This window comes from Melozone crissalis, unplaced genomic scaffold (genome assembly GCF_028551555.1).
Source record: "Melozone crissalis strain CALT ecotype California unplaced genomic scaffold, PUWL_Pcris_2 ptg000004l_1, whole genome shotgun sequence".
In the NCBI taxonomy this organism is placed as follows: Eukaryota; Metazoa; Chordata; class Aves; order Passeriformes; family Passerellidae; genus Melozone; species Melozone crissalis.
In genome coordinates, this window is record NW_026535782.1 from 6,679,965 (window position 1) to 6,704,448 (window position 24,484).

General features: G+C 38.8%; 1 protein-coding gene across 1 annotated transcript; it reads left to right on the forward strand.

Moving 5' to 3' along the window:
* On the forward strand, positions 1-24,175 carry SLC26A4 (solute carrier family 26 member 4). Its single transcript, XM_054280607.1, has 20 exons — positions 1-155; positions 695-834; positions 2,944-3,054; positions 4,685-4,875; positions 5,328-5,492; positions 8,022-8,174; positions 8,286-8,368; positions 9,322-9,469; positions 11,827-11,940; positions 12,711-12,788; positions 12,981-13,076; positions 14,467-14,573; positions 15,912-15,981; positions 16,291-16,383; positions 16,485-16,580; positions 17,475-17,705; positions 19,173-19,227; positions 19,544-19,689; positions 20,842-20,925; positions 21,436-24,175. Exons 1-20 carry the CDS (start codon positions 1-3, stop codon positions 21,457-21,459), a joined length of 2,340 nt encoding a protein of 779 aa, XP_054136582.1. The 3' UTR covers positions 21,460-24,175.
* The last annotated feature ends 309 nt before the right edge of the window (positions 24,176-24,484 follow it).

Genomic DNA, 24,484 nt, shown 5'->3' on the forward strand with positions numbered 1-24,484 from the left:
ATGGCCGCGGGCGGGCGGGCGAGCGAGCCGCTGGCCGAGCTCAGCCACTACGTGGTGGCGCGGCCCATCTACAGCGAGCCCGGCTTCCAGGAGGAGAACGAGCGGCGGCCGCCGCTGCCGCCCACGCTCCGCGAGCGGGCGCAGGCGGCCTGCAGGTGGGTCCGGGCGGCGGGAGGGAGCCGGGGGCGCGCTGTCCCGGCGCCCGCAAACTCCAGCCGCTGAGGGATGGAGAGTCCCACACGCCGGACACATCCCTGCTCCCCTGCCCCACTCGCCAGACACTGCCCTGCTCCCCTGCCCCACACGCCGCACACAGCCCTGCTCCCCTGCCCCACACGCCGGGCACATCCCTGCTCCCCTGCCCCACACACCGCACACAGCCCTGCTCCCCTGCCCCACACGCCGGACACTGCCCTGCTCCCCTGCCCCACACGCCGCACACAGCCCTGCTCCCCTGCCCCACACGCCAGGCGCATCCCTGCTCCCCTGCATATCGCACTGCCCAGGGCGGGCTTCCTCAGGGAGCGGGCTTTTGACACCACTACGTGTCCCGTCCCTTCTGGCAGACAGGGCTGTGACAGCCACTGCCCCTCAAATTTAAATGTTCATCAGCTCAGCTCTCCGCCACTTTGGGGTTCTTGGGGCGCTCCAATTGCAGCTCCGTGGGGTGTGTTCATCGCTTGTTTTCTCACAGATGTTCAAGGAAAAGGGCCTTTCAGATTGCCAAGTCCTTTCTGCCCATCCTGGAGTGGCTGCCCAACTACCGGGTGAAAGAGTGGCTGATCAGCGACATCATCTCGGGGCTTAGCACCGGCCTCGTCGCCACCCTGCAAGGTAAAGCCAGGCGCGCCCGGGGCGTCCCCATAAGGGAGCCGGCTGAACACCGGGACGTTTTGCAGATGGAATTACAAATCTGAGGCTTGTTATTTAATACTAGATATTAGGTATTATTTTGCAATTAATAATTTATGGTTTTAATTTATTCCTTTTTCTTTCCTTGGCTAGAAGATTTAATTTTCCTGTGATGAGCTACAAGGATGTATTTAACTTTTCTGCCAGGCGTTTTACTCAAAGAGTATTTATTTTGATATTTAAAATTTTAATTACATTGTGATAAATAAGATAGGTTGTGTGGTCTTATTTCTCTTTCTTGGTTGTCTAAGCCTATAGTTCTTCTGCAACTGCCTGCAAAAATCTAGTTATTCCCCTAAAATAATGCAACCTTGATATCTAATCCTCTTTAAAATTCATCTATCTCATAAGGTTGTTCAGGTCTCTGCAGAAGATAACCCTCAAGGAGGTGGTGATGTATTCAGATTTTTAAAAAATTAAACTTGATGGATATTTAGAGTACATGGCTTGCAATGTTAACTTTTCCTTACTTCCTTATTCCACTTGTTAGTAAAGCTTTCGGTAGATGAGCAAATAGGAAAGTGTCAGAAATAAGCAGAAATTAGTTCAAATAAGCTACTTAAGGAAGACTCAGAGGGCAGAACCAACCTGCCTGAGGCAGCATCCGTCTAAGACAGGACTGACTATAACCCTGATACATCCAGTAATTTAATCTCAATAAAGTTCTTACACTATTTTCACACTTTTTTTCATGACTTCAGCAGGCAAAACTAGCTGTATGAACCCCACACTTTCCCTCAATGGAAATTCAGTGTTTGTGGAAGAGGACAAAGATTTACATGGGAACAAAGAAAGCAGTTTACGCATTCCCGATTAGACACAAGTATTCTCTCCTGTCTGTTCCCTTGGAACATGCCAGGAAGGCAGAGACTGGCAGGAAAAAAGCATTACAAACTTCTGCCCCAGGCAGGGGGTGACCTGAGAAATAAAGAAAGTGATTCTTTCCCAAAGGAGAGTGTCAGAGCTGGAAGATCTTTGCTGAAGGTAATGGCACAGTTACAGGATCCCTGTGCCTTTTTAAAATGAAGGGCTAGATAGAACTTTAATATTACTTATAACAGCTATTCTGCTCATACTATAACCTCCAGTTTTTTTCCAGTGGTCTTATTTTATCCTAAATAGAATCTATTTGTAAAACCAATTTTTAAATATACTGTCTTGTCTCCCACCTGTGCATTAAAAAAAAAAAAAGTAGAAAAAAATGGAAAAACCCAAATTAATGCAAATCTACACCTAGCTATAATTTAAAAAAAAAAACAACCCGAAATTTTAGAACATGAATTGCAGGAAAAATTGGCCAAAATATTTGCAAAAAAATGTTGGGATCTTGAGGTCCCCGAAGTCCCTAATTCCCAGCAACTAAGTGTTGCTTGCAGTCCTTCCGTCAGTCACAGTAGAATGACCAGCACTTCAGGACTTGTCATACTCTGACAGGTTTTGGAGAATCTTTGAAGGAGAACTCTGGCTAACTGGGATATGATTTTGAAAGCAATTTTTTTTTTATTGCTTGCTGGATTTGACAGCTTGCACAGGTATGCAAAGGAAGAAGAACCAAGGCTCTCAAATTTATGTGACTTACTATTGGTAGATTAGTTTTTACTGGGAAAAGAAGTGGTCCTATTTTCACAAGAGCTGAAGATACTGAAGTGTATTTGTTGTGCAATAACTCAGAGACTTGTGCTTGAAATTTCTGTCTGAAACTAGAACCTTCACACATCCTCCTTTTCTCTCAAGAAGGACACACACTTGTAGCAATGTTCCCCACTTAGGTTTCTGTCTCAGCCTGTGTATTGGGCTACCTATGCAAACATTGGAACATCTTTCAGTACTCACTCAGCTACCAGCATGGAATGTACAGTCAATTACAGGCTCTGATACTCACATGTGTGCCTGTGACTGACTTACAAAACAAAGCATATTCTCAATTGCATCTGGACCACCGCAGTAAATCTTTCTGAAAGTCTAATCTAGACAAGGTAGTAGATTGCTGAGAGATTTTAAATATGATATTTTGATGATCTATCATTTCAGGTTTGGCATATGCTTTGCTGGTTGCAGTCCCTGTTGGATTTGGTCTCTATTCTGCTTTTTTCCCCATCCTGACATACTTTTTCCTGGGAACATCAAGGCACATCTCAGTTGGTAACTGCATGTGTTCAAATAACAGTGATTTATCTATTTCAGTGTTAATCCTTACAGCAGATGTTCATATTTCATACAATATAACTACTTTCTGAAACAAATTGGCTATGGTGAATATTGACATTGGTAGATCTCGGGAAATTAAGGCTTATTTCTTCTTTATACAGGCAATTGTTAACAGCTAAGTTTAGGTATGCCACTGCTTTTTGCTTGAATTTGTGCTGAAGTTTAAATCTTGTCTTTGGCTACACTCTATGCAAGAAATTACAAGATCAAGGCCTCAGTAGGCAGTATGAATGACAAACATTTTGTCTACCAGCTAAAGCTCAAGATGGCTAAAACAGAGCTCTTTCAGTCTTCTCTACAAGCCTTATTTGCTGCATCCTTTTTTCATTACTGTGAACAGTATCTTCTTGCCTGTTGTGGAGACCCAGAACTTGTGTGTCCACTCCAGCCTCACTGTAGGGCCTCACATCAAGGTCATGGGTAAACTTGCTGATTCTTTCTGAATACTTTCTTTAGAATATGAGGTTTGTTTCCTGTCGGTTCTCACACTTAAAATTCTTCTTACAGCTCGATCACTGAAGTGCCTTTTTCTTCATTCTAGCAAAATCTAGTCTTTTCTTGTTCCTATCTACCAAGAACACATTGTTTTCCCCTCCCAGAGCTTTGGCACGATACTACACTTTTTCATCAGCTTTCTTCTCTGCTGCATCAAAAGTCTTTGTATGTTTTCTCAACTTTGTTAGCCTATTCCTACCCTACCAAGCAGCTCACATTTGCTATCCAGATCTGACTTGTTATGTCAACTTATGATGGCATTCCTACTTTCTAGATTATCAAACACTCCTTTTTTTATGCTTTTCCCAATGCTCTTATTCATGAAGTGTCCTTTAAGGTATCTATAAAATTAACTTAACCTTCTTTAAGACATTTTGTGACATTTTCCTTTTCTGCATAATTTTAGTAAATAACTGCAACAAAAACGATTACTTTTAGATTGTGTCTTGCTGGCACAATGATCACTTTCTCTGTATCTTGCCCAAAGTATAGTTTCAGTCATCTTTAGCCAATGTACTAGCACAATACTGCCAAAAGATGTGGTTCTACCCATTGGATCATGTTCCTGCCACATGTGTGTTGTTGGGAACCCTGCTCATGTGGCATGCTGGATCCGCTGAAAACTAACCATGACAAAAAAATCAAAAAACCAACCAACAAACAAACAAACAAACCCTAAAATTCAAAGAAATAAATGTTGCTTTCACCTGGATCAGTTATCTGTATTGTCTGGTTATGATGCAGATACAAGGGAGATGGTTGGAGTGTGTTGAACATGTTGCCACTTTTGGCCTCGGTACAGCCCTAAATTGGCTCAAGCAAAGCATGAAACTGCTTATCTGTATGTACAACACAAGTTATTTAAAGAAGGTGCAGTATTTAAAGAAGGTGCAGTATTTTTGTCTCATGTATGCAGTGCCTGTGGCTCTTGGCCCCCTAATACTACCAATCTACCTCAATTAAAATATTACATGTTTTTTCTGACCTAGAGTTCCTTGTCTAGTCTGATAAATGTGGGGTTTTTTTTTAATGTGTGTTAAAGTTCAGTGTGTTCTGTTTGTCATTACAGGTCCATTCCCAGTGGTCAGTTTGATGGTGGGATCTGTTGTATTGAGCATGGCCCCAGATGAGAATTTTCTCATAGAAGGCAGTAATTCTACAGGGACTAATGTCACAGGGGCACTGATAGACACTGAGTCCAGAGATGCACAGCGAGTGCTGATTGCAAGTACTCTCACCTTCCTGGTTGGAATTTTACAGGTAAAATAGTTGGCTTGAATACACAAGGTTGACACTGCTTTAATGTTAATGGCAGAAAAATGCCTACTACAGCAGTCAGACTTTTTCCTGTAGTAAAACACAAAAATGAAGGAAAGTTATCACAAACTTTAAAGAGCTTCATATCCTGTGTGGAGTCTCTGACAGCATGACTGGGAGCACAGACAGCACAATAGCTCTGCCATTGCAGACCAGAAGACCTGCATGAAACTGAGTAGTAATGGTGCATATCCTGGGGCTTCCTTTCACACATTGCTTCAGGTCTCCTTTATTTCCTTGGATGGACAATACTAAGCTACACTAAGCTGAAACGGGGGAAATACCATCCTAAGACTCTGCATCGACAAAGAGAGACAACAAAGCATAAGAAATCTCCAAATAAAAGTGTACCTTTTTGTTATTTAACAAGCTGATACTCTTCATGATTTTCCTAGGTTATATTTGGAGTTCTCCAGATTGGTTTCATTGTGAGGTACCTTGCAGATCCATTAGTTGGGGGATTCACAACTGCAGCTGCTTTTCAAGTGCTTGTGTCACAACTGAAAATAGTTCTCAATGTTTCAACTAAAAATTATAATGGTGTCCTTTCCATAATATATGTAAGTATGCCCTTCTAATCTGCTTTGGTTTTATGACAGATATTTTTATATAATTGCTTATCTTCTGCTTCCATTTCACACAGGGATGGTTCATATATATGGTAGTAAGTATAGGGCATTCCTTCAGTTCTCCCTTTCATGAAGATCTGCAGCTGTTTATTTTTAGCTGTGGGGTTCTAAATAGCTGCCTTTGGGGTTCCTCAGACAGAAATTGCCATCTTGAAGTCTTTTTCAGACAGAGCACTTTTTCACATGAGGTTTAAATGCCAAGCAAAACAGTTTTTCACTTCGGGAGACCACCGTTTGTCCCATCCCTTGCTTGCTCACTTATTGTGAAGGACATTTGATCATTTATTACCCTGTCAGGTCATCTCCCAAAGCTCTTTACACTTAAACCAGCAGGTCATTGTGGTAAAGGGCATTGTTCTCCATTTGCCACTGTAGCCATGCATGTGAATTCCTAAAAGATACAGATTACCACCTTTTGGCCAGGTACCTATTGGTTAGCAAATGTGAGGCTGATTGTTGCTGTTACAACTCCATTTGTTGATTTTTTTTTAGAAAACGCTCAAATGGAGAAATGTTTTGCCTGCATTACAGAAATACTGAATTCCTAGAGGTCTTGTACTACAGAATAGTATCCTTTCCCAGGAAAATTATTCAGAGTAGTGTCACTGACTTCAGCATGAAACTATCTAGGTTCACAGTATTTTAGATGTTCCATAGCACTTCATATTTCTAAAAGAGGCTGTTTTAGGGGAAAAAATGTATTTGGAGATTTTACATGCCAGTTCTGGCAACCAGATTAGGAAAAATACAGCAGGCATCTAGATTAACAATAATAGGATGAATAGAACTATAAACAGCAAGGTAAAAATTTAAAAAGAGATCTGGAGGATTATTTGTGGGAGTAAAAAATTATTTTCTTAATGGGCCTTCTCAGAATGAATGAAAACTCTTCCCCTCAGAACAAGGAAAGTTAGATGAGACAAAGTACTTACTGTATAATATACCTTACAGCAGACCTGGCAGAATGATGGACTTGTTAATCCAGCTTTTTTTTCCATCTGTTTGTTTATTGAATGAATGGTATAATTTAGTATAACACACTTTTTGAAAGGACTGCATGGTTCTTGCAGCTCCAGCAAGGCTGAGTGGGATGCTGACTTTTTAGGTTAAAGTTCAAAGCTTCTGTGTTCTTGCAGGTGAGCCAGGTGAATGTGTTTGCAGGTGCATGTAGAGCAAAGAAATTGTTATTTCTGGTCTTCTCAACCAGTGATTTGCTGTGTCTGCTTCAGCAAGTTTTGGACTTGCTTCAGTAGTGTTTAACAAACTGCAACACCAAGCACCCAACATTAGCAGAATCTGCAGTCAAAGTTAGGAATTTACTGTTTCCCTGTGGAGTGAAGCAGTGCAAGAGGTGCTCAGCCATTCTCATGGGATCTGTGGTAAACAGAAGAATGGGCAAGAAATGGCTTCAGTCAGCCAAGGGAGGGTGTCTGATTCAGTGTTTCAGGAAGGCTTCTTAACTTAGAAAACATAGCCAATTAAGCACTTAGATGTTGTATTTCCAAACCAAAGTCTGTTCAGACGGGTGGGAGTGCTGCTGCTGGAAACCTCCTCTTATGTTTAAACCAAAAGCTCATTACTGAGGGAGCTAACCAGGATGCAAGAAGTCTGTTTCCAGCCCCTTTTTTACCAGATGGTTCTGCTACAGCTACTTCACTATGCATGGGATAATAACATTTTCTTGGAGATAGGAGGCAAGTGAGAACTACCCTGATGGTTAGGAGTGGGACAGAGTAGCATTTGTGACTTTCTGTAATCATCCCTTCATGTTTTCTCTGTACAATAACTCGTAATAAACAATAGGATCAAGCAAGGGCACAGGAAGGGTAGAGAAGGGAGCAGCCTATTGCAGCCCAGTTTGAGTGCTCCAGTCTGGGGCTAAACTCTGCTGGGAGGGTTAATTTACTGTAGAGTGAGGTTTAGTGGCTGCTTTTCTGAAGTGCAGGATTCTCCACAGCCTGGTATGACCTGTGTGTTCACATTCATCCTCTGTTTGTCAGCAGTGGAAATAGGAAACAACTAAGGCACAGACCGCATGAACTGGGCATGAAGTGAACCAGGGCTTTGCCCATGGGTCTGCTGGCTCTCTTTAGAAAAATGAGGATCTCCCTTGCTATTTGTCAAAATGAAGAAGCTCCAGATCTTCCCTTCCTTTTTCTGATACAGGTAGAGGTAAAACACAGAGAGTTAGCTCTTTTTACTTAGTATTAATTGACTAAAATTGGGAAGCAGAAGCCCCCTATGTGGACAATTCTTGCAGTTATGCTTTTTCCATTAAATTCACTATTAAATCCATTTACTGATAGCACCTTGATAATACATTTTCCTCAGGCTTCTCTAGGCTTGAAAGAGGTTACTTGGCCTTCTCCAAAACCCTATGCATCTGGATCATCTCATGAGTATTTGCACATCCTTCAAATGGACATGGGCATGTTTTATGCTGTCATTTTTGTTTTTCAGACTCTTGTTGAAACATTTGAAAAAATTGGGACCACCAACATTGCAGATCTCATTGCTGGACTCCTCACCATTTTCGTCTGCATGGTAGTTAAAGAAATAAATGATCGCTTCAAACACAAGATACCTATACCTATACCAATAGAAGTGATTGTGGTAAGCAAGGGGGCATAACAAAAGCTGAAAACAGATAAAATTGATGGGTCTAGCTACAGGAAGACAGGAACTCTTTTTAAGTCTTAAAACTGTTGTTTTATCTTATTACAGACAATAGTAGCCACTGGCATTTCCTATGCTGCAGACCTGGAAAAAAAATACAATGCTGGCATTGTTAAGAGCATTCCAAGAGGGTGAGTTTCTTTGTTTTGTGGGGAAAAGGTATTATTTTAATTGGCTAAAAATTACTGTAGTAAGAGAAAATGCATAAAAGAAACATTGAGAGCTGTAACCTGAGTTTAGAACTCAGATCTGGAAATTTTCTGAGTTTTACTTCTGCCTCTATCTAGTTATGCCACGCAAATGTGTTGCCTAGCTTTCCTTCTGTAAAATGGGCTTAGGAATGTCTGTCTAATTCATGAAGTCCATCTGAAAATTAATTACTTCCTGCTCATGAAGTGACTATGGGACTGTGGAAAATGGTTTTAAAAAATAATAATTTTTAATAAAGAAATTCTGCATAGATTTAATTTCTGTAATCCTGAGTTATCCCACTGCAGTTCATAATCCTGCTGCTACTGTTATCCCAATCAACTTTGTCACTTTCATACTCATAGGAACAAGGATGTTGAGGATTACACTCAGAGAGACTTCCACTTGAAAGATTCAGAGCACTTCACAGTAGTAACCTTCACATTCCATTTAGTATTCAGGGCTTAATTAATTAAAATTTGTGGAAACACAGTAGGGGATAAAATGCTTCTGAGATCTTACTGAAGAAGTATGTTAACAATAGTATGAAGTGACATTAACATATTTATATAATTCATCACACTATTCAATACATTCTTTATTTGATGCTTCAAAAAATGTCGTTTTTCACTTTGCTATCATAAGGCCAAATCTCAGTCATGCTGAGAACAATGGGAACTTTGTTGCTGACTAATACCATCAGGATTTGGGCTGGGGTGAGCCAGATAAGCGTGTTCTGTATGTCAATGGGCTGTTTCCACCTTTTTATTAACTTGAAACATTACACTTCATATTATAAGCAACCTGTATGCCTCTGCCTCAAACTCCTTGACAGTTCTGGTAAGAATGGAATTCAATCAAAGTTGGTAACACCAATATATTTTCTGAATGCTAGATTTTTGCCTCCTGAGCCTCCAAATGTCAGCCTGTTTTCCCAGATGATTGCAGCCTCCTTTTCCATTGCTATTGTTGCTTATGCTATTGCTGTGTCTGTGGGGAAGGTATATGCAACCAAGTATGACTATGCTATTGATGGAAACCAGGTATGTATAACCAAAACAGTTTATAAACATAGTGATGTTTATAATGTAAAACATGCTGACTTATGTAGCCAAATGAAAGAAACACCATTCACACACATTTTTCAGACAAGCACTGAAGTCTGACAGGAGAAATCCTTTCAACTCTTAAAAAAAAATAGCTGAAATGGCCACATCGAGATGAGCCAGATCCAGCTGCAGTATGGACTTTTCATACTGCTTCATTCCTTCTTTATTGGTCTAGTGACTGCAGTAGCTCTGAAAGGGCTGAGCACTGTATAGGGGAATTTTCTGGTGATGTCAAGTTGACATGGTCTAGCAACCTACTTTCCATTTCCATTTGTGAGGCATATTTTGGGGTGGGTTGCTTGGGCAGATGAAGGCAATGTCAAACTAAGAAGCTGCTCTGGACAGCTTTATTTCGGCTTAGACTTCATGCAGGATTTGAATCAGCTGAACTTTACAGTTAATAAATTATTGTATTTCTCAGCATGACTCCAGTAACATCAATATAACTACACCTGGAGCCTAACAGATCAGTCCTGCAGCTTCACACAAGTTACACACAAGTGCCTACCAGCATTTGAACGTGCTGGAGTAGCTGTGTGCACTAAGTGGCTGAACTGCTTTAAGCATTGGTTTCTAGGGGCACAGAGCTAGAATGTGCCATGAGCTGTGCATCACAGGCTGTACAGGATTCCTGCATTTGTTCAGTGTCTTCACTGGGGGTTATGTTGCTTGCCTGTGGTGTGGAATTAAAATGTCAGAAAGGTCCCTCATCCTGCATCTATGCTAATTTTTAATTTTATCCTTTGACCATATTAGAAAATGCCCACACTACAACCAATAGATGAGTATTTTGTTTATTGAATCCTTTATTTTAGTCCTAATGGATTACATAAAGTTTGACTTTAGAAACACTGCTTTGCTGTATATAAGAAAATTAGGCTTCTGTTTGTCAGTTTACAATCCTCAAAGGTCATATCTGGTAACACTTGGTCTTAAAGGTGACAAAAATGCACCAACTTTCAGTTTAATAAATCTCAGAGAATAATACATAATCCTAGAAGTGCTGTTTATGCTGTTCTGTTGTTTAATATGTTGTTCTGCCAGCAGTGGTGTGCTTCAAAGATACTGATTAAATATTGTAGTAGAAGAATCAGTTTATAAAAGCAGAGTGCCTTCCTTTCAGTACCATGCTATGAATTTTACATGTAGCAAAGGTTAAATGCAGCCCAGGATGATGAGCAAATAGTTTAGTTGATCTGGAGAAGTTAAAATAACATCGTAAATGCAGGTAGTAAAATAATTTTGAAGGACAGGTTGATACTATTATCTATCAGTGTCTACATTATCTTCATAGATACAGATCTTTAACACCTAAGAACACTAGGAACAATACCTCCAATATTTTCTCATCAATCACAGTGGTTACATGGGAATAGTCATGAATCATTTAGATCTATTACTGCTCTTGTGGTTGAAGCTAAATGAAAATTTACAGGAAATTTAATTTTGTACAAAAGAGGGGAGACAGCCAAAATCAAATTTTAAATTATATTTTAAAAAGTTTGCAGTGAGTGAAAAGCTCTTGTGCCTGTGTCAGCTTGGTGAAAATAAGGTTTCTGTCAATTATATGGGGTTGGTTGCAGACAGGTCCCAAATTCTTGATTTCCCAGCAGAGGAATGGCCCAGATCCCAGGACATAAAGCTCCCAGGGTCTTTGTCACTTGAGCAGAAAAACCAGCATCAGTAGGTGCTGGCTTCAGTGACCCTGGGGAAATCTATGAGAGTGCTGCCTCAGACTCAGTGTGAGTTCATTGGGATGTTTAGAGTGGAAAATTTCTGACTTAGCAAACTAGAAGTTTTCAGTGAAATTGTGCATTATTGCAAAGTTCCTTAATAGTTCTACTAATAATACAGTGCTTTGCATTAGTTAAAGTCTTGTCTAAACTCAGACTATTGCACTGAGTTTAGTACAATAAACTTGTTTAGCTTATGATACCTGGAAGGTAAATTTATTCTAGTACTCATTTCTTGATTCAATTATTCCAGTGTAATTCTTAGAAATGTTAGGTTTGATGACATTGATGGAAGTTTTAAACACCTTTTACTCAGATGAGTATGTCCACTTCAGGGGGAGTACACTAACTTCTTTGTGTTGGTTTCCAAACAGAGGTAGCTGCACTGGCACGAGAGGCACTTGTGTAAACATTTAACAGCTATAACTAGTTCATACTTTTCGTAATATTATTGCGCTACCTACTTTATCAACTACTGCAGAAGCTGCTGCTGTCTTTCTCCATTGAAAAACTGTCTTCAGGCATCTTTATTTACAGCATTATCCAATTATCTTTCAGGAATTTATTGCCTTTGGGTTCAGCAACATTTTTTCAGGTGCCTTTTCTTGTTTTGTTGCAACTACTGCTCTTTCACGGACTGCAGTCCAAGAAAGTACTGGTGGAAAGACTCAGGTAATGGCCTCTTCTTATTAGTACTGTGCAGAAGTAAATTTAATTTTGTGTAGTGCACAGATTTCCCTGTGAGATGAAAATTGTCCTTAAACAATTGCGTTGCTGGCGCATGGAAAGCCACGGCTCTAGTAGTGAATCATTTTTGTAGCTCTGCCAGAAGAGGGCAATCAAGTTTTACATAGCATGAGTTACCTTAGGGGTCAGAAATCTTTTAACTCTAGTCCCCCAGAATTTCATTTCCAGTTAAAGGACTGAGTTTATCACAGTAGGATGTGGGAGGAAATGGCTCCTCCTGGCTGGCTATGGTATCTGGCTGGCTATGGTATCTTTAAACTCCCATGTGCTGGCCTGAGCAGCTCTGCCATTTGCCATCCTCCATCACCCATGGAACATCTTCATCATGATCATAAATTACTTTCTTCTACCAAACTATAGCTGTGTGATTCTTAATAGTGAAAAACTAGAGGTCATCCAGCAGCTCCTTTTCCAGCTTACACACAGACTGCTCCATTCATCTGTCTTTGTAACATAACCCCTCAAGAGCTACCACCCTGTGTTTGTTTAGACTTCCTGCTTAATTGAATTCCCTCTGTGTTAGCTGAAGTGAATAATGGTTGCCCACATATGCTTAAACACAATGACACTTTGGCAGATCTCCCTGTTCCTCAAGAAATGTAATGTGCAACTGTTTGTAGTTTTCTCTTTGTAATCCTAGAAACAGATGATAGAATCATAGTAAGTTCATTTCCTATAAACACTGTTCTTTGCAGGTTGCTGGTATAATCTCAGCTGGGATCGTTTTGATTTCTATTGTTGCCCTGGGGAAATTGCTAGAGCCCTTACAAAAGGTACTGTACTCTTCTGCAGCACAGCCACATCAGATCCAAATGTTCAACTATGATGGGCAAGATTAATATCCCACTTTAAACTGTGGTATCTGATTCCAGACAGGGCTGTGGTTTACAGTGTGTGAGGCTGAGCAATATCTTAATATGTATCTTTGCTTCTGAATACCATTTTTTCATTATTTTTCTTCACAGTCTGTGTTGGCAGCTGTAGTCATAGCTAACTTGAAAGGGATGTTCATGCAAGTGTTTGATGTTCCCCGTCTATGGAGACAGAATAAAGTGGATGCTGTAAGTAACCTAATTTTTTTTCCTCCTGAATGTTTTTGTCCACTTTTGGGGGTTTTTTTACCTTTTAATGCCATCCAAGTTTCTCTTAACTACCACATAAGCAGGGTTTTTTGGGGCTAACATCAGAAAACTTTTATGTGTATCCTCAAAATGCAAATGCTATGAGGTCAGTAAAAAATTCACCATTTTTAGGTCAGTATTCTGCTAATTTTCTTTATTTCCTAAACCCTGCTGTAAGGGTGCCAGTTAGGGTATTTGTGTGCATTGATAACTCCTTCATAGCCATTTCCATAGTATACAGCAATCTTGATATGGCTTCAAAAGCAAATGGCCTGCTGCCACCTTTACCATTCTGATTTTATCTTTTGCACTGTTAAATGAGTCAGAGACCTTTCCTTAATTCATGTACATATATGAACATCCCATTTGCCTGAATAACCTCAGATAGGCCTCAGGAAAAATGTTTTTTTGTTGTGGTAAGATTAATCCAAGCTCGGATGTGGATTCATTTGGCATGCTAAAGGGTGTATGAAGAGACTTTTCTTATGAACCACTATAACCATATCTCAGGGTACTTGCTCACATCTCCCACTGTGTATTCTGTGGAGCAGACCTTCACTGTGGCTCTTAGGGCAGGAAAAGATTGCATGGAAGACATTTTTCCCATTATTTTATGGTGAGTGTCATTGGGCAGTACCTGTCTCAGACAGATCTCAGATATTTTAGTCAATCATTTACTGATTTATAGACAAAAGATCCCACTGACTTCAGTGAGAAGTGCAAGCACTCAGCTTTTAAAAAAATTGAGTCTACTGCATGGGCAGTGATGTAGGAAAGAGCTGAGGAGTGCACTTCAACTGTTCTGCCTGAATATTCAGTGGAGATCTTAGAGAAGTGCCATCAACCTGTTAATATGAAATACCTCTCTTTGCAACAGTTCTTTCTGTTTCTTAAATGTCACTGAGAAATCCCCTTCCTTCCCTATCTGTCTGCATGGGGCCACCTTACAGTATTTTACATCTTGGTAAAATAAATCTCTTTCCAATTTTAAGAAAGATTAACAAAGATTGCCATCATCAGAAATAAGTAAATGCAGTGTTTAACTGTATCTCCTTTAATTTTGTCAAAGGAATCAGATCCTTAAAAATGTTGTTATGTTGAAAACCCCTTTATTTCCTAAAAAGCTAACTATGCCTAATAATCTGATGGATGAAAGCATCTTGGAGGAAGAAGACAACTTCTGAATGGAAGTCAGCAGATTGCTCGTGTGCTACAATCAGCTCTAAAGTTAAAATATGCTTCTCCTATTACCTGCTCTAGTGTTTCTTTAGTGTGACTAGAAGTCATATGTTAAAATGAAAATACTTCACCTTTGTTATTTCTTCTCCAGATGATCTGGGTTTTTACATGTATAGCATCCATCATTCTGGGACTTGATTTGGGATTACTTGCTGGCCTTTTGTTTGGATTGCTGACAGTTGTGCTGAGAGTTCAGTTGTAAGTAATACAGAATCAGAAATAATTCTTAGTTTTATGTTATAAAAAAGGAAGATAATATGCTGAAATGCAAGATGATTTGTGACAGAATATCTGCTTGGGTTTACAAAAATTTTGAAATGAAAAAAAATCTGTTTCTTTTAGAACAAGACACTCTTTGTGAGCTATCATTTAATTACACTGGTAAAAGAGAAGCTGCATTATTTGATCAGAATTTCATATCATGTTGGCCTCTCTGGTGGTACTTAGGCATATGTTTTATATGCACCCACATAGCTGAGTTCTGGAAAGGGACAGGAACATTCTAGATCAAATATAAACAGATGTATGGCTTTTGTAGTGAATTGATCATTATGGTAACTCTCAGCAGGTAATACTACTACAGTATGTTGCACATGCCAATAATCTTTTCACTTATCACTTATACAAGACTGATTGTATGGCTGTAAAAGAAGAGCAAGAGAAAGCATGAGAATAAGAAAAAAAATTGTGCTTCTGGCTGATTTGTTGCTGCTTAAAGAATATATGGGAGTGGCATGGTGAGAAAAGGTGGATTTGGTGAACATTATTCAGACATCTTGTTATTTTTCATTGACCTTTTATCTGAAAATACAACATAACTTCTTTCCTTCAGCTTGGAGTTCAGAGAGTATGGTAACTAGCATTACCAAGGTATAGTTGCACTGTCAGCAAATGCATAAAAATAAAGCCTTGTAAAAACTGTTACACAATAGTAGATTATAAAAAAATGAAATTTGAAGAGCCTCAAAAAAGCATTCCCAAATTCAACTCAGATGTTACCGAAATATAAAGGGGAGATGAGGCCTTACAAACTTCAAAACAATTTGCTGCAGCTGTTAAATATATATCTGGAGACTGCAAAACATTTTGGTTTTGTTATTCACTAAAATAAAAATTTAAAAGGTTTGACAAAAATATTTACATAATCTGAAAATAATGTAAATGCATTTCAGTTGATTTAGAATGGAAAAAAAAGTAATCAATTCTTTTTTCAGTGAAAAAAAATTGGTTTTTCAAACTTCAAGCAAATTTATTTACTTTTAAGATATTCTTCTGGTTTGGGAAACCAATTGAACAAGTTGTTCACTCAGCTCTTAAATCAAAATGGTGCATTAAGTAGGCTGAGATCAAAGTGCCTTGTTTTTATAAAGGCTTGTTTACTATACTGATGCAAAATGTCTTCAACACTTGCAAGTCCGTTAGTTTGGCATTGGAAAGCAAAACACAGGAGTCAAAGACACTTTGTATGCAGCACTCCCTTCAATTCTGTGAGTGCCCATGTATGACATTTACCTTCACTGTCCTCACTTCTGTTAGTCCTTCATGGGGAGGCTTTGGAAACATTCCTGGCACAGACATCTACAAGAAGGTCAAGGACTACAAAAATGTAAGTCATGGCTGAATTATTTTTTTTCAGTATACATGTCAGTGTAAGAAAAGGTGGTGCCTTGCATACTGCACACAACTTGAATTTGGAAGGGGGGTCTTCAAAGATAGCAAATTTCAGGACCCTCTTCTTCCAGATGGTTGGTCCATTTTGCATGCTGGGGTTGTAAACTTTTTAAAACAGAATCCCCTCAATCATCAACAAATCCATGCAATTTTTTAAAATTAGATATGTAACTGAAATAGTTAAACTGCTTCTTATTGTCAAAATGTGGCTGTTGCTGTTTAACCTTATATTCTTTGGCAACAGGTTATAGAACCAGAAGGTGTGAAGATTCTCAAGTTTTCAAGTCCAATTTTTTATGCTAACATTGATGGACTGAAAAGCAGCCTCAAATCCACTGTAAGTGATAAGTTATTGGTTTTGAAGCTTCTTAACTGTCCTTGAGATTTCCTCAGAATTGCACTGAGTTAAGTTAAATAATTTTGGTCTGTTTTCTGTAGGTGGGATTTGATGCAGTCAAGGTATATAATAAGAGACTCAAAGCACTGAGGAAAATACAAAAGCTAATCAAGAAGGGAAAATTAAAAGCTACTAAGGTAGGTCTTTTTAAAAGTATTTATGTCTATTTTTTTCTCAAAGGGTTACTGTTGGAACTTCTTAGTTAAGATTTAATTATGAATTACTCTGTACTCATCTTTGAAATAGAGATGAAAAGTGTGACTTACTACATGGTAGTACAGTTTATAAGTAGCATACAGAATTTATAATACAACTTAAGTTAACTTACAGTTTTAATCATCTAGACCCTAACTTAAGTTAGAGTTTCTAACTACCTGGACCCCCTGCAGATCAGGTGAGGTCTTAATACATGGTTTAATGTATCAATATAGCAATCATAATCTAGACTTAAAAATGACATGAAAGAAGTTGAGTCACCAATACAGAGAAAACAAAAGACAGTGCAGGCATCCCTGGCCCCTGGGGGTGTCTCACTGTTAGCAGCAGTTTTGGTCCAAATGTCCCACACAGGACTTGCCATAGACAGTGCTCTGTTATGGCAATTCCTGTGTTTCACTTCCCTTTTCTCTGATGGGGTCACCAGCTACACCTGGTTTGCCCACGTGCCTGGGTCCTTCAAGGCCAGCAAGGAAGGGAGAGATCAGCCTGGTGCCCAGGAACCTTGAGGCAGGCAGGGAGAGGAAGAAGAAATTGATTTGGTTTGTCTGATTGGTTCACAGGACCCTCAGGGCCTGAGAATGAGGGAAAGGAGAACAAATACAGGATGTGCTCAGCCATAGAGAATGGCTTCTTGCCTTATAAAATGGCATTAGTTTTGCTACCCACAGTACCAGGACTGGGAGCAGGGGATACTGGTCACAAGTGTTTGTTGTCAATTCCTTCAATAGAAGGTATCACAGGGCGGTATTTTCTGTAACTCCCAAACTCTCCCCATGATTAAATTCTATATTCCATATATTGTCTGGCAATAGAATGGCATCATCAGTGAGCCTGGTATTAATAATGAAGCTTTTGAGACTGATGAGGAACCTGAAGACAACCAGGATCCTCAAGTTCCCACCAAAGAAGTAGAGATCCAGGTGGACTGGAATTCAGAACTCCCAGTCAAAGTAAACATCCCCAAGGTGCCCATCCACAGTCTCATTCTTGATTTTGGAGCAGTAACCTTCTTGGATATTGTAGCTGTGAGATCAATAAAAACGGTAAGGGCATTTTTTTTCTGATGTTCTGTGAAAATGAAACTAGTCAGTAGTATGTAAATCCAGAGCTGTTAGCTGAAATTAATTTTTGAGTTTTAAAAAGTATGTTGTTGAAAAACACAATGAAAAATATAAATATTTTCATTTATAATATCAAAAATATCAGCAAGAAAGAGAATATTAGTGGTGTATACTAATAGTGGGAAAAATGCATTAAAAGAACAATATGAAGGGTGCATAGTCAAGTACTCAAAATAATTAACTGCAAAATGTGGTCCCATTATATGCATATGTTATAAAATATTCTAGTTATATATTTTTTTCCACATGCCTCCTGCTTTAATCTGGCCACAGGATGATGCTCACTCAACACAGAGGTAGTAAAACTTTCATCTTACCATCCCAGTTCAGTTTTTAGCCAAAAGATTTATTTATTCATTCCTTCATTTATTCATTTCTTTTAATTATGAAGGAAGAATGATTCATTTCTTTATAGTATTTTCTGTGGCTAGTATCAAGTGCTTCATCAACATTCATTAATTAATCTTCAAACTCACAGTACATAATAAGGAGATTATGTGTCTTCCTAGGAAGAGGGAAATGAGGTGTAAAGATTAAGGCCAAGTATTTCCATTATTTTTTGATGCCCAGTTACAAGTGTGTAGGACCAGATTGTTCAGTCCTCATTTTTTTCTGAGAGTTTGTATGTTCAGATTAATGCTTTCACTATCTTAATTTTGCAGTTGGAACTACTTAGCCTATCTATAAAAGCAGATCTTTACCATGACTCAAGTTTATCAACTAACAGAAATAGAATTAATAATCACCTCTGAAAATACTAATCTAAGAGACTTGCCTGCCACCAGGGAGCCAGGGGTAGATTTTAGTCTCCTGCCTTTTAACTAAATGAAATACAGGAGCAGTGTGTGCCTTGCATCAGCCTCCTGCCTGGGTACATGGACTATGGGGTTTGTTGACATGACTCTCTCCATTTGTAGCTTTTTCATCCAAGGACAGGTCCCTCTGTGCACTGCATGAGGGAAAAATCTGTGTAAAAAATCTGCATGTGCCAGTGAATGAGTGTATCATATCACACATACATGAGGGAAACAAAGCTCACTCAGCCCCATGTGGTCTCCCTTGGAGAGATGATTATTTGTATTTTGAGAACAGAATGACAACCTTAATTGGCAGCAGTGCTTGTGCATGTAAAATGGGAACTTCCACTTACGTAGTTGAAGAGAGGACACTTCAGCAACCAGGTACCTGCCTAGTGGATCTTCAAGTATGGCAAAGTGTAGCAGTACCTTAATTATGATGAATAAACAAAATGTACTATGTGGAATGAAGATAATCAGAAAAAAATGAAGTGTATGTGCCTATACATTACACAGACATACACACAGATATGTATTTTCTCCTTACAGACTTTTTTTATTGATGTCTTTGTTGCAAACTTTTTTTTTTTAGATAATTAAAGAGTTTGAGAGAATTGATGTGAGAGTATACTTTGCTTCATATCAAGGTAAATATGCAAGTACTTCTACTTTCACTCATGCAAAATATAAAATGAAGGTGAGAAGGGATCTCTCGATGTGTCTGTGTAGCATCCACACTAATAAATATGTGAACTGTAACACTGATAAGCATTGTTGGCTCCACTGGGACACAGAAAATTGTGGGGTGCCAAGGAGATATGGAAAGTAAAAGTCAAAACTAAACTATGATTGATGGATTCATTTGGATTCACTTGATTTCTGACAGTTGCATCCATGTGTTTTAACTTTTAATTCTTAAATACTTCATATTGTATAAACAAGTTACAACTTACTTTTATTCAGACAACCTTATATCTCAGCTGGAACGGGGTGCCTTCTTTGATGACACTGTCAGAAAAGACATATTTTTCTTGACTGTCCATGATGCAGTGCTCTACATAAGGAATCAAATGACATACAGTGACAACCAGGATCCCATATTTGAGAAGGTAAGGATATCCAGCAGTACATTTCCCTTCTTCCATCATCTAGCACTCATTCTGGAAGTTTCTGTGGCACATTGGAAAACTAGACCTAGAACTGTAGTACCAAAAAAGTGGGAGTGTAGTAAATTAGGCAGCTTCTGTAGTACATGAGTGTTTTTGTAGATTAAAGGAAGGGTCTGTCAGCTCCAGGAGCTTGTTAGTGAAAAGAACATGAGAAACAGCACATATGGAAAACACTCCATCCTAAGACACATTTTCTGATTTCTGACTACTGACATCTTAAGAACCTCATCAGCTAGAGGTTGCATTTGGAACATTATATTTACTTGCTACAGATGGAGTTTTCTTCAATGTGTCTGTACTACTTCTTTTGGAACCTGTGACACTATCCTGTGGAGATGGGTTCTCTAATTTTCAATTGTATGACAAATATTTCCTGCTTGGTTTAGGCCTGCTGGACTTCTGGATTGTTAGCTGCAATGAATAATCATTCTCTGCTCCCTTTCCCAACGCTCCATAGACTTCTGATCAAAGCCACAGTCTCACTCTACTTGGCATGGATGTGTACAGAAGCTGTTCCACACTAGTGTTAATTCCTGCTGCCCTTCTCTGTGCATTTCATTATTGTATTCTGTGTTTTTTTTAGATAACCAGAACACTCTGTAGCATTTAAAGGTTTGCTGTGCTCTGTAGCATTTAAAAGGCCCTCATTAGGAAAATGGTCCTATAATGTCCTCCTTTCTTTTCACCACAATTCCTTTCCTAGCAATCACTATTACATTATTATGAATAAATAACAGTTAAAATTGATATTGCTGATAATTAACTAGGCTAGGACTCTTATTTTTATAACTTTTTCATACTAATTTTTGTGCTAGACACTAATATTTTCATAATGCTATAGAGCAGTTTAAAGATAGACTTTATTATTGTTACAAAGCCATAACTAGTCATATGAGCAGAGACAGTCCAAAGGCTCTGCAAGTTTTAAGTTCCGTTCAGCTGAAGTAAATCATCATCTTTGTCAAGGAACAGTAAACAAAAGACTATTCTAAGACGTGGAAGTTATTTTAAGGTACTTTAGAGTACAAAAATAAATTTCAATTATATGGACAACATGTAACTCATCGTGTTTCTTAATTTCTTTCTACCAAGATTTCACTGATGCAGGAGTCAAAAGAACCCATAGAGTTCACAGAAGCCAGCCAGCCTGATGATGAACTTGATGTTCAGGAAGAGGTAAGAACTTCAGAACTGAAAGTGTCCATCCCTCTGCCTGTAGCCTTGAGTCATGCTGTGGGAGTATGGCCCTCAGCAGGCACCTGCTCCATAAATACTTACCCTCTCTGGATACTGAATGTCAGTGCTAGGTGGAGGAAGTCACATTTTTCTTGAGATGGTAGTAGATTATATTTGCTTAATTATCTCCTCATCTCTCTTGCTTTAGAATTACTTTTGCCTTACACAGGCTTATCAGTAGATCTAAATATAAACTGGGCACCTAAAAGAAGACTTTGTAAGGCTTGAGGCACCAGAGCCCAAAATGATGATCAACCTTCTCCTTTCATTCCTCCTTTTAACACAGCAGACAGTTTCTTGCACAACCTGCACAGTTTACAGAAGTTACTTTCTTTGTACTTTCACTGAGCTTTTAGTTTACACAAACATGTCATTTTCCCAGATGGTGTATGTACACTGAGAACTAACCACAGCCTGTTTCTCTGCACCTTTCCAAACCCATTTCCCTAGGCTATGCGCCGACTTGCCTCCTGAAGGACTGCTGGTACTGCCCTGCCTGTGAGAGCACAGCAATATCCACCCACCAGTACTATCCATACCAGCATTTTCTGCTATGAAAACAATCTTTGCACTTGAAGAAAACCCTGATTGTTTGTCTGAATGATACAGATCTCTATAACTCTCCAAATTTTAGCTAGCATTATCCCAGAAATATTCTGGACTTTGATTCTGCAAGCACTTTCTGCTCTGATATATATTAATAAAAAAGAAAATCAGAAGACTATTGTGAAAGATGTACTCAGTTTTGGGACTAGTCAGGCAGAAGTTGCACTACACTTTTATCAGTGTGTACAGGACGAAAAGCTGCTCTGTGGCCTGCCCAGGAGAGTGGAAGAGACCAAAACCTTTGGATGGCAAGCCTTTTGTTCAATATTTCTACAAAGCCTAGTGAAAGGGCTGGAGTTCCAGCTGGCCAAGGCTTTGAATTCAAGAACATTTGTGTGAGAATATGTGCTGACAAGCCTTGAAAAATGTACCATGATCATTTTTTTCAAGCAATTCCTAAATTGCTGCAGGTAGTTAGATCACTGAAAGAGGTGACAGGTGAAACTGTCACATGAACAGGAAACAGCACTGAACCACAGTAAAACTTCAAATAGGAAAAGTTTCTAAAGACTCTTGGATATGGGTTCAATAGATCTGTATTGATCCCATTGTAGCAAGTCTTGCACCCTATTAAGGATTGTCCCTTAAATAAGGGACAGAGAAGATTATTTTGGCTAGGTTACATAATCTTCATCCAGAGGCAGATCATGACATAAATTAAGGAAAACCTTAGTCCCTGGGTACTTAATGAAATCTGTAAAACAGGCTGATACTGAGTGTAAGCAAGAAAGTCAGGATGTGACCTAGTGTTGACATTTGGGTTTTTAAATGGAATATAGATGTATTTTTTGTTTAATGAATAGTTATATTTTTATAGAGATTTTTTTCTTTTAATAGTCTACATCAAACTGCTGCTGTTCTTTTACATATGAAAGTTCATAATGCACAAGTGCAATAATTCACAGAAGATAAAGATTTGAGCAGCAAAATTTTAATCCTTAACTAATATTCTTAGCTTTCATGAAGAAGAAATGTATTTTGATGGAAAACTGACTGCTACCTTAATTTTTTTAGCATTACATTATTTTTTAAATGGGAAAAAACCCTGCATTGTAAGGAAACAGATAAAAACTGAAGTGTAAGAAATGTTCAGGTACAAAATGCCTTTAAGTTCAACAATGTGGAAAATTACCTTCAGTATATTTAATTCTCCTTACTTGATTTCATCAGAGAAATTTTCTCACATTACACTGAACAGAGATTTCTGCTGCAGGTAGCAGTGAAAGAGCTAAGCACTAAATAAATTATTCTGGCTTCAGGATCCTAGGGAAAAAAATCAGGGAAAAAAAAATCCTACAAACTTTGGCCAGTTGGACAGTATCTTAAATAATGGGTAACAGCACCAATCTAAAATCTGCAGTCTCTTGTTAAGGCACAGACTTCAGCCTTCACAACACTGAAGTTTCTCAGTACAGACACTTGAATTTAGGTGATGTTGGTGCTCCAGTCCAAGCCAGCAAACAGCAGGATTGTACTCACAATGTACATAGGCTGTGGGGTGGGCATCTCCACCATCTGAGGATGGGGCAAGTGTTCAAGAGACAAATCAGACCACTCTGCACCTCTGCAGATGGGAACATTCATTTCTGTTGGCACCAGTGCTTCAGCCCAGCCTGTGATTTGCCAATTCATGCTTTTAACTCTACCTGTCCTCCTCCTGTCCCCTTGCCAGCCTCTCACACGAGGCTGGCACCTCAGCCATGGCCCCAGCTCCTGTTAACCTGACTACTGCAACAGCTGCCAGTGCACAAGGCCAGTGACATGTTTTTTAGAAGCTGTTCTGCTTTTCTGAAACAGATGTAAATTTTAAGTAAAAAGTAAAATAATCTACTTGGTAAGTGAGCTTTCAGCTAATTGTTATGCAGGACAGTCTACAGAAAGATGTTAAAAAAATGGTAGTGGGTTTTTTTTTCCCTCAAGGCAACATCTGCACTGTGAAGTTTGAGTACAGATTCTTACTTGACAGAGATGTCATTACATTCTTTTTTGAACTTTCTCTAGTTCTTGTCTGTACAGGTATTTAAAAAGCAATTAAATACTCAACAGTCTTCCAGTTCTTTTCCAAACAGGACATCTGATCTAGGATTGTGATAAAATACGATAAAATGCACTTATTCTTGGCCCGTGTATTTCTTCCAGGCATGGTTGTTCTTAATTTAACAGGCACAAAATATTAAACATCTTCTGAAAAACAGCATTTCTCTCAAAGCCTACAGTGGCACAGAAGAGTAAGATGTAGTATGCAGAATGCACTCAAATGCCTTTCTCAGTGGTTATGTGCTTAATTTTCTATGTATCCATCAAAATTAAGGATACCAAAATAATGGATTTTGCAATTAAGCTAAAATTCTCTAGTTTTGTACTAATTAAAATATCTTTCTGTAGTGTAACTAGATGTGCTTATTTTTTTCCAGTAGGATGAAGAAGTGGTATTTTTGTATCCATTTTGAGTATTACTATTCTGTCTTTGCATGTCAGATATCAAATTTGGAGATGTATTTTAAGTTTTTTACACTTTTAAAAAGCTGCATTTGAAAAGTAATTGTACCCATTAACTAGAAAATAAAGTTGTGTATACTGAAAATGTGCGCCTTGTGTCTGTATGTTTGGGGGTTTTTTAGTTTTGGGGTTTTTAAGTCTTCTCTTTGTGAATTCCTATTATGTGGAGATAAAGCATTTTATGAAGGGATCAGTGTCACTCTTCCCTTGGGTCTGTTCTGAGGATCAACAAAGACAAAAGGGAAAACCTGTTCCCTCTGCCTTGTGCGGGTAAGACAAGAAATGCTAGACTTTAATGGCAGCCTTTAAATGTTAAGGCTATAAAAATAATGAGAGACATTGTCTGTAGGGGCACAAGATCCCAACCCGGGAGGCTTTTAGTGAGACAATCACC

Excerpts from the sequence above, each read along its gene's own strand:
- SLC26A4 (XM_054280607.1), top strand. The coding sequence starts at position 1 with ATGGCCGCGGGCGGGCGGGCGAGCGAGCCGCTGGCCGAGCTCAGCCAC. Across the intron at positions 3,055-4,684 it reads ATCAAGGCACATCTCAGTTG|GTCCATTCCCAGTGGTCAGT; the intron begins GTAACTGCATGT and ends TTGTCATTACAG. Across the intron at positions 14,574-15,911 it reads GTTGTGCTGAGAGTTCAGTT|TCCTTCATGGGGAGGCTTTG; the intron begins GTAAGTAATACA and ends CACTTCTGTTAG.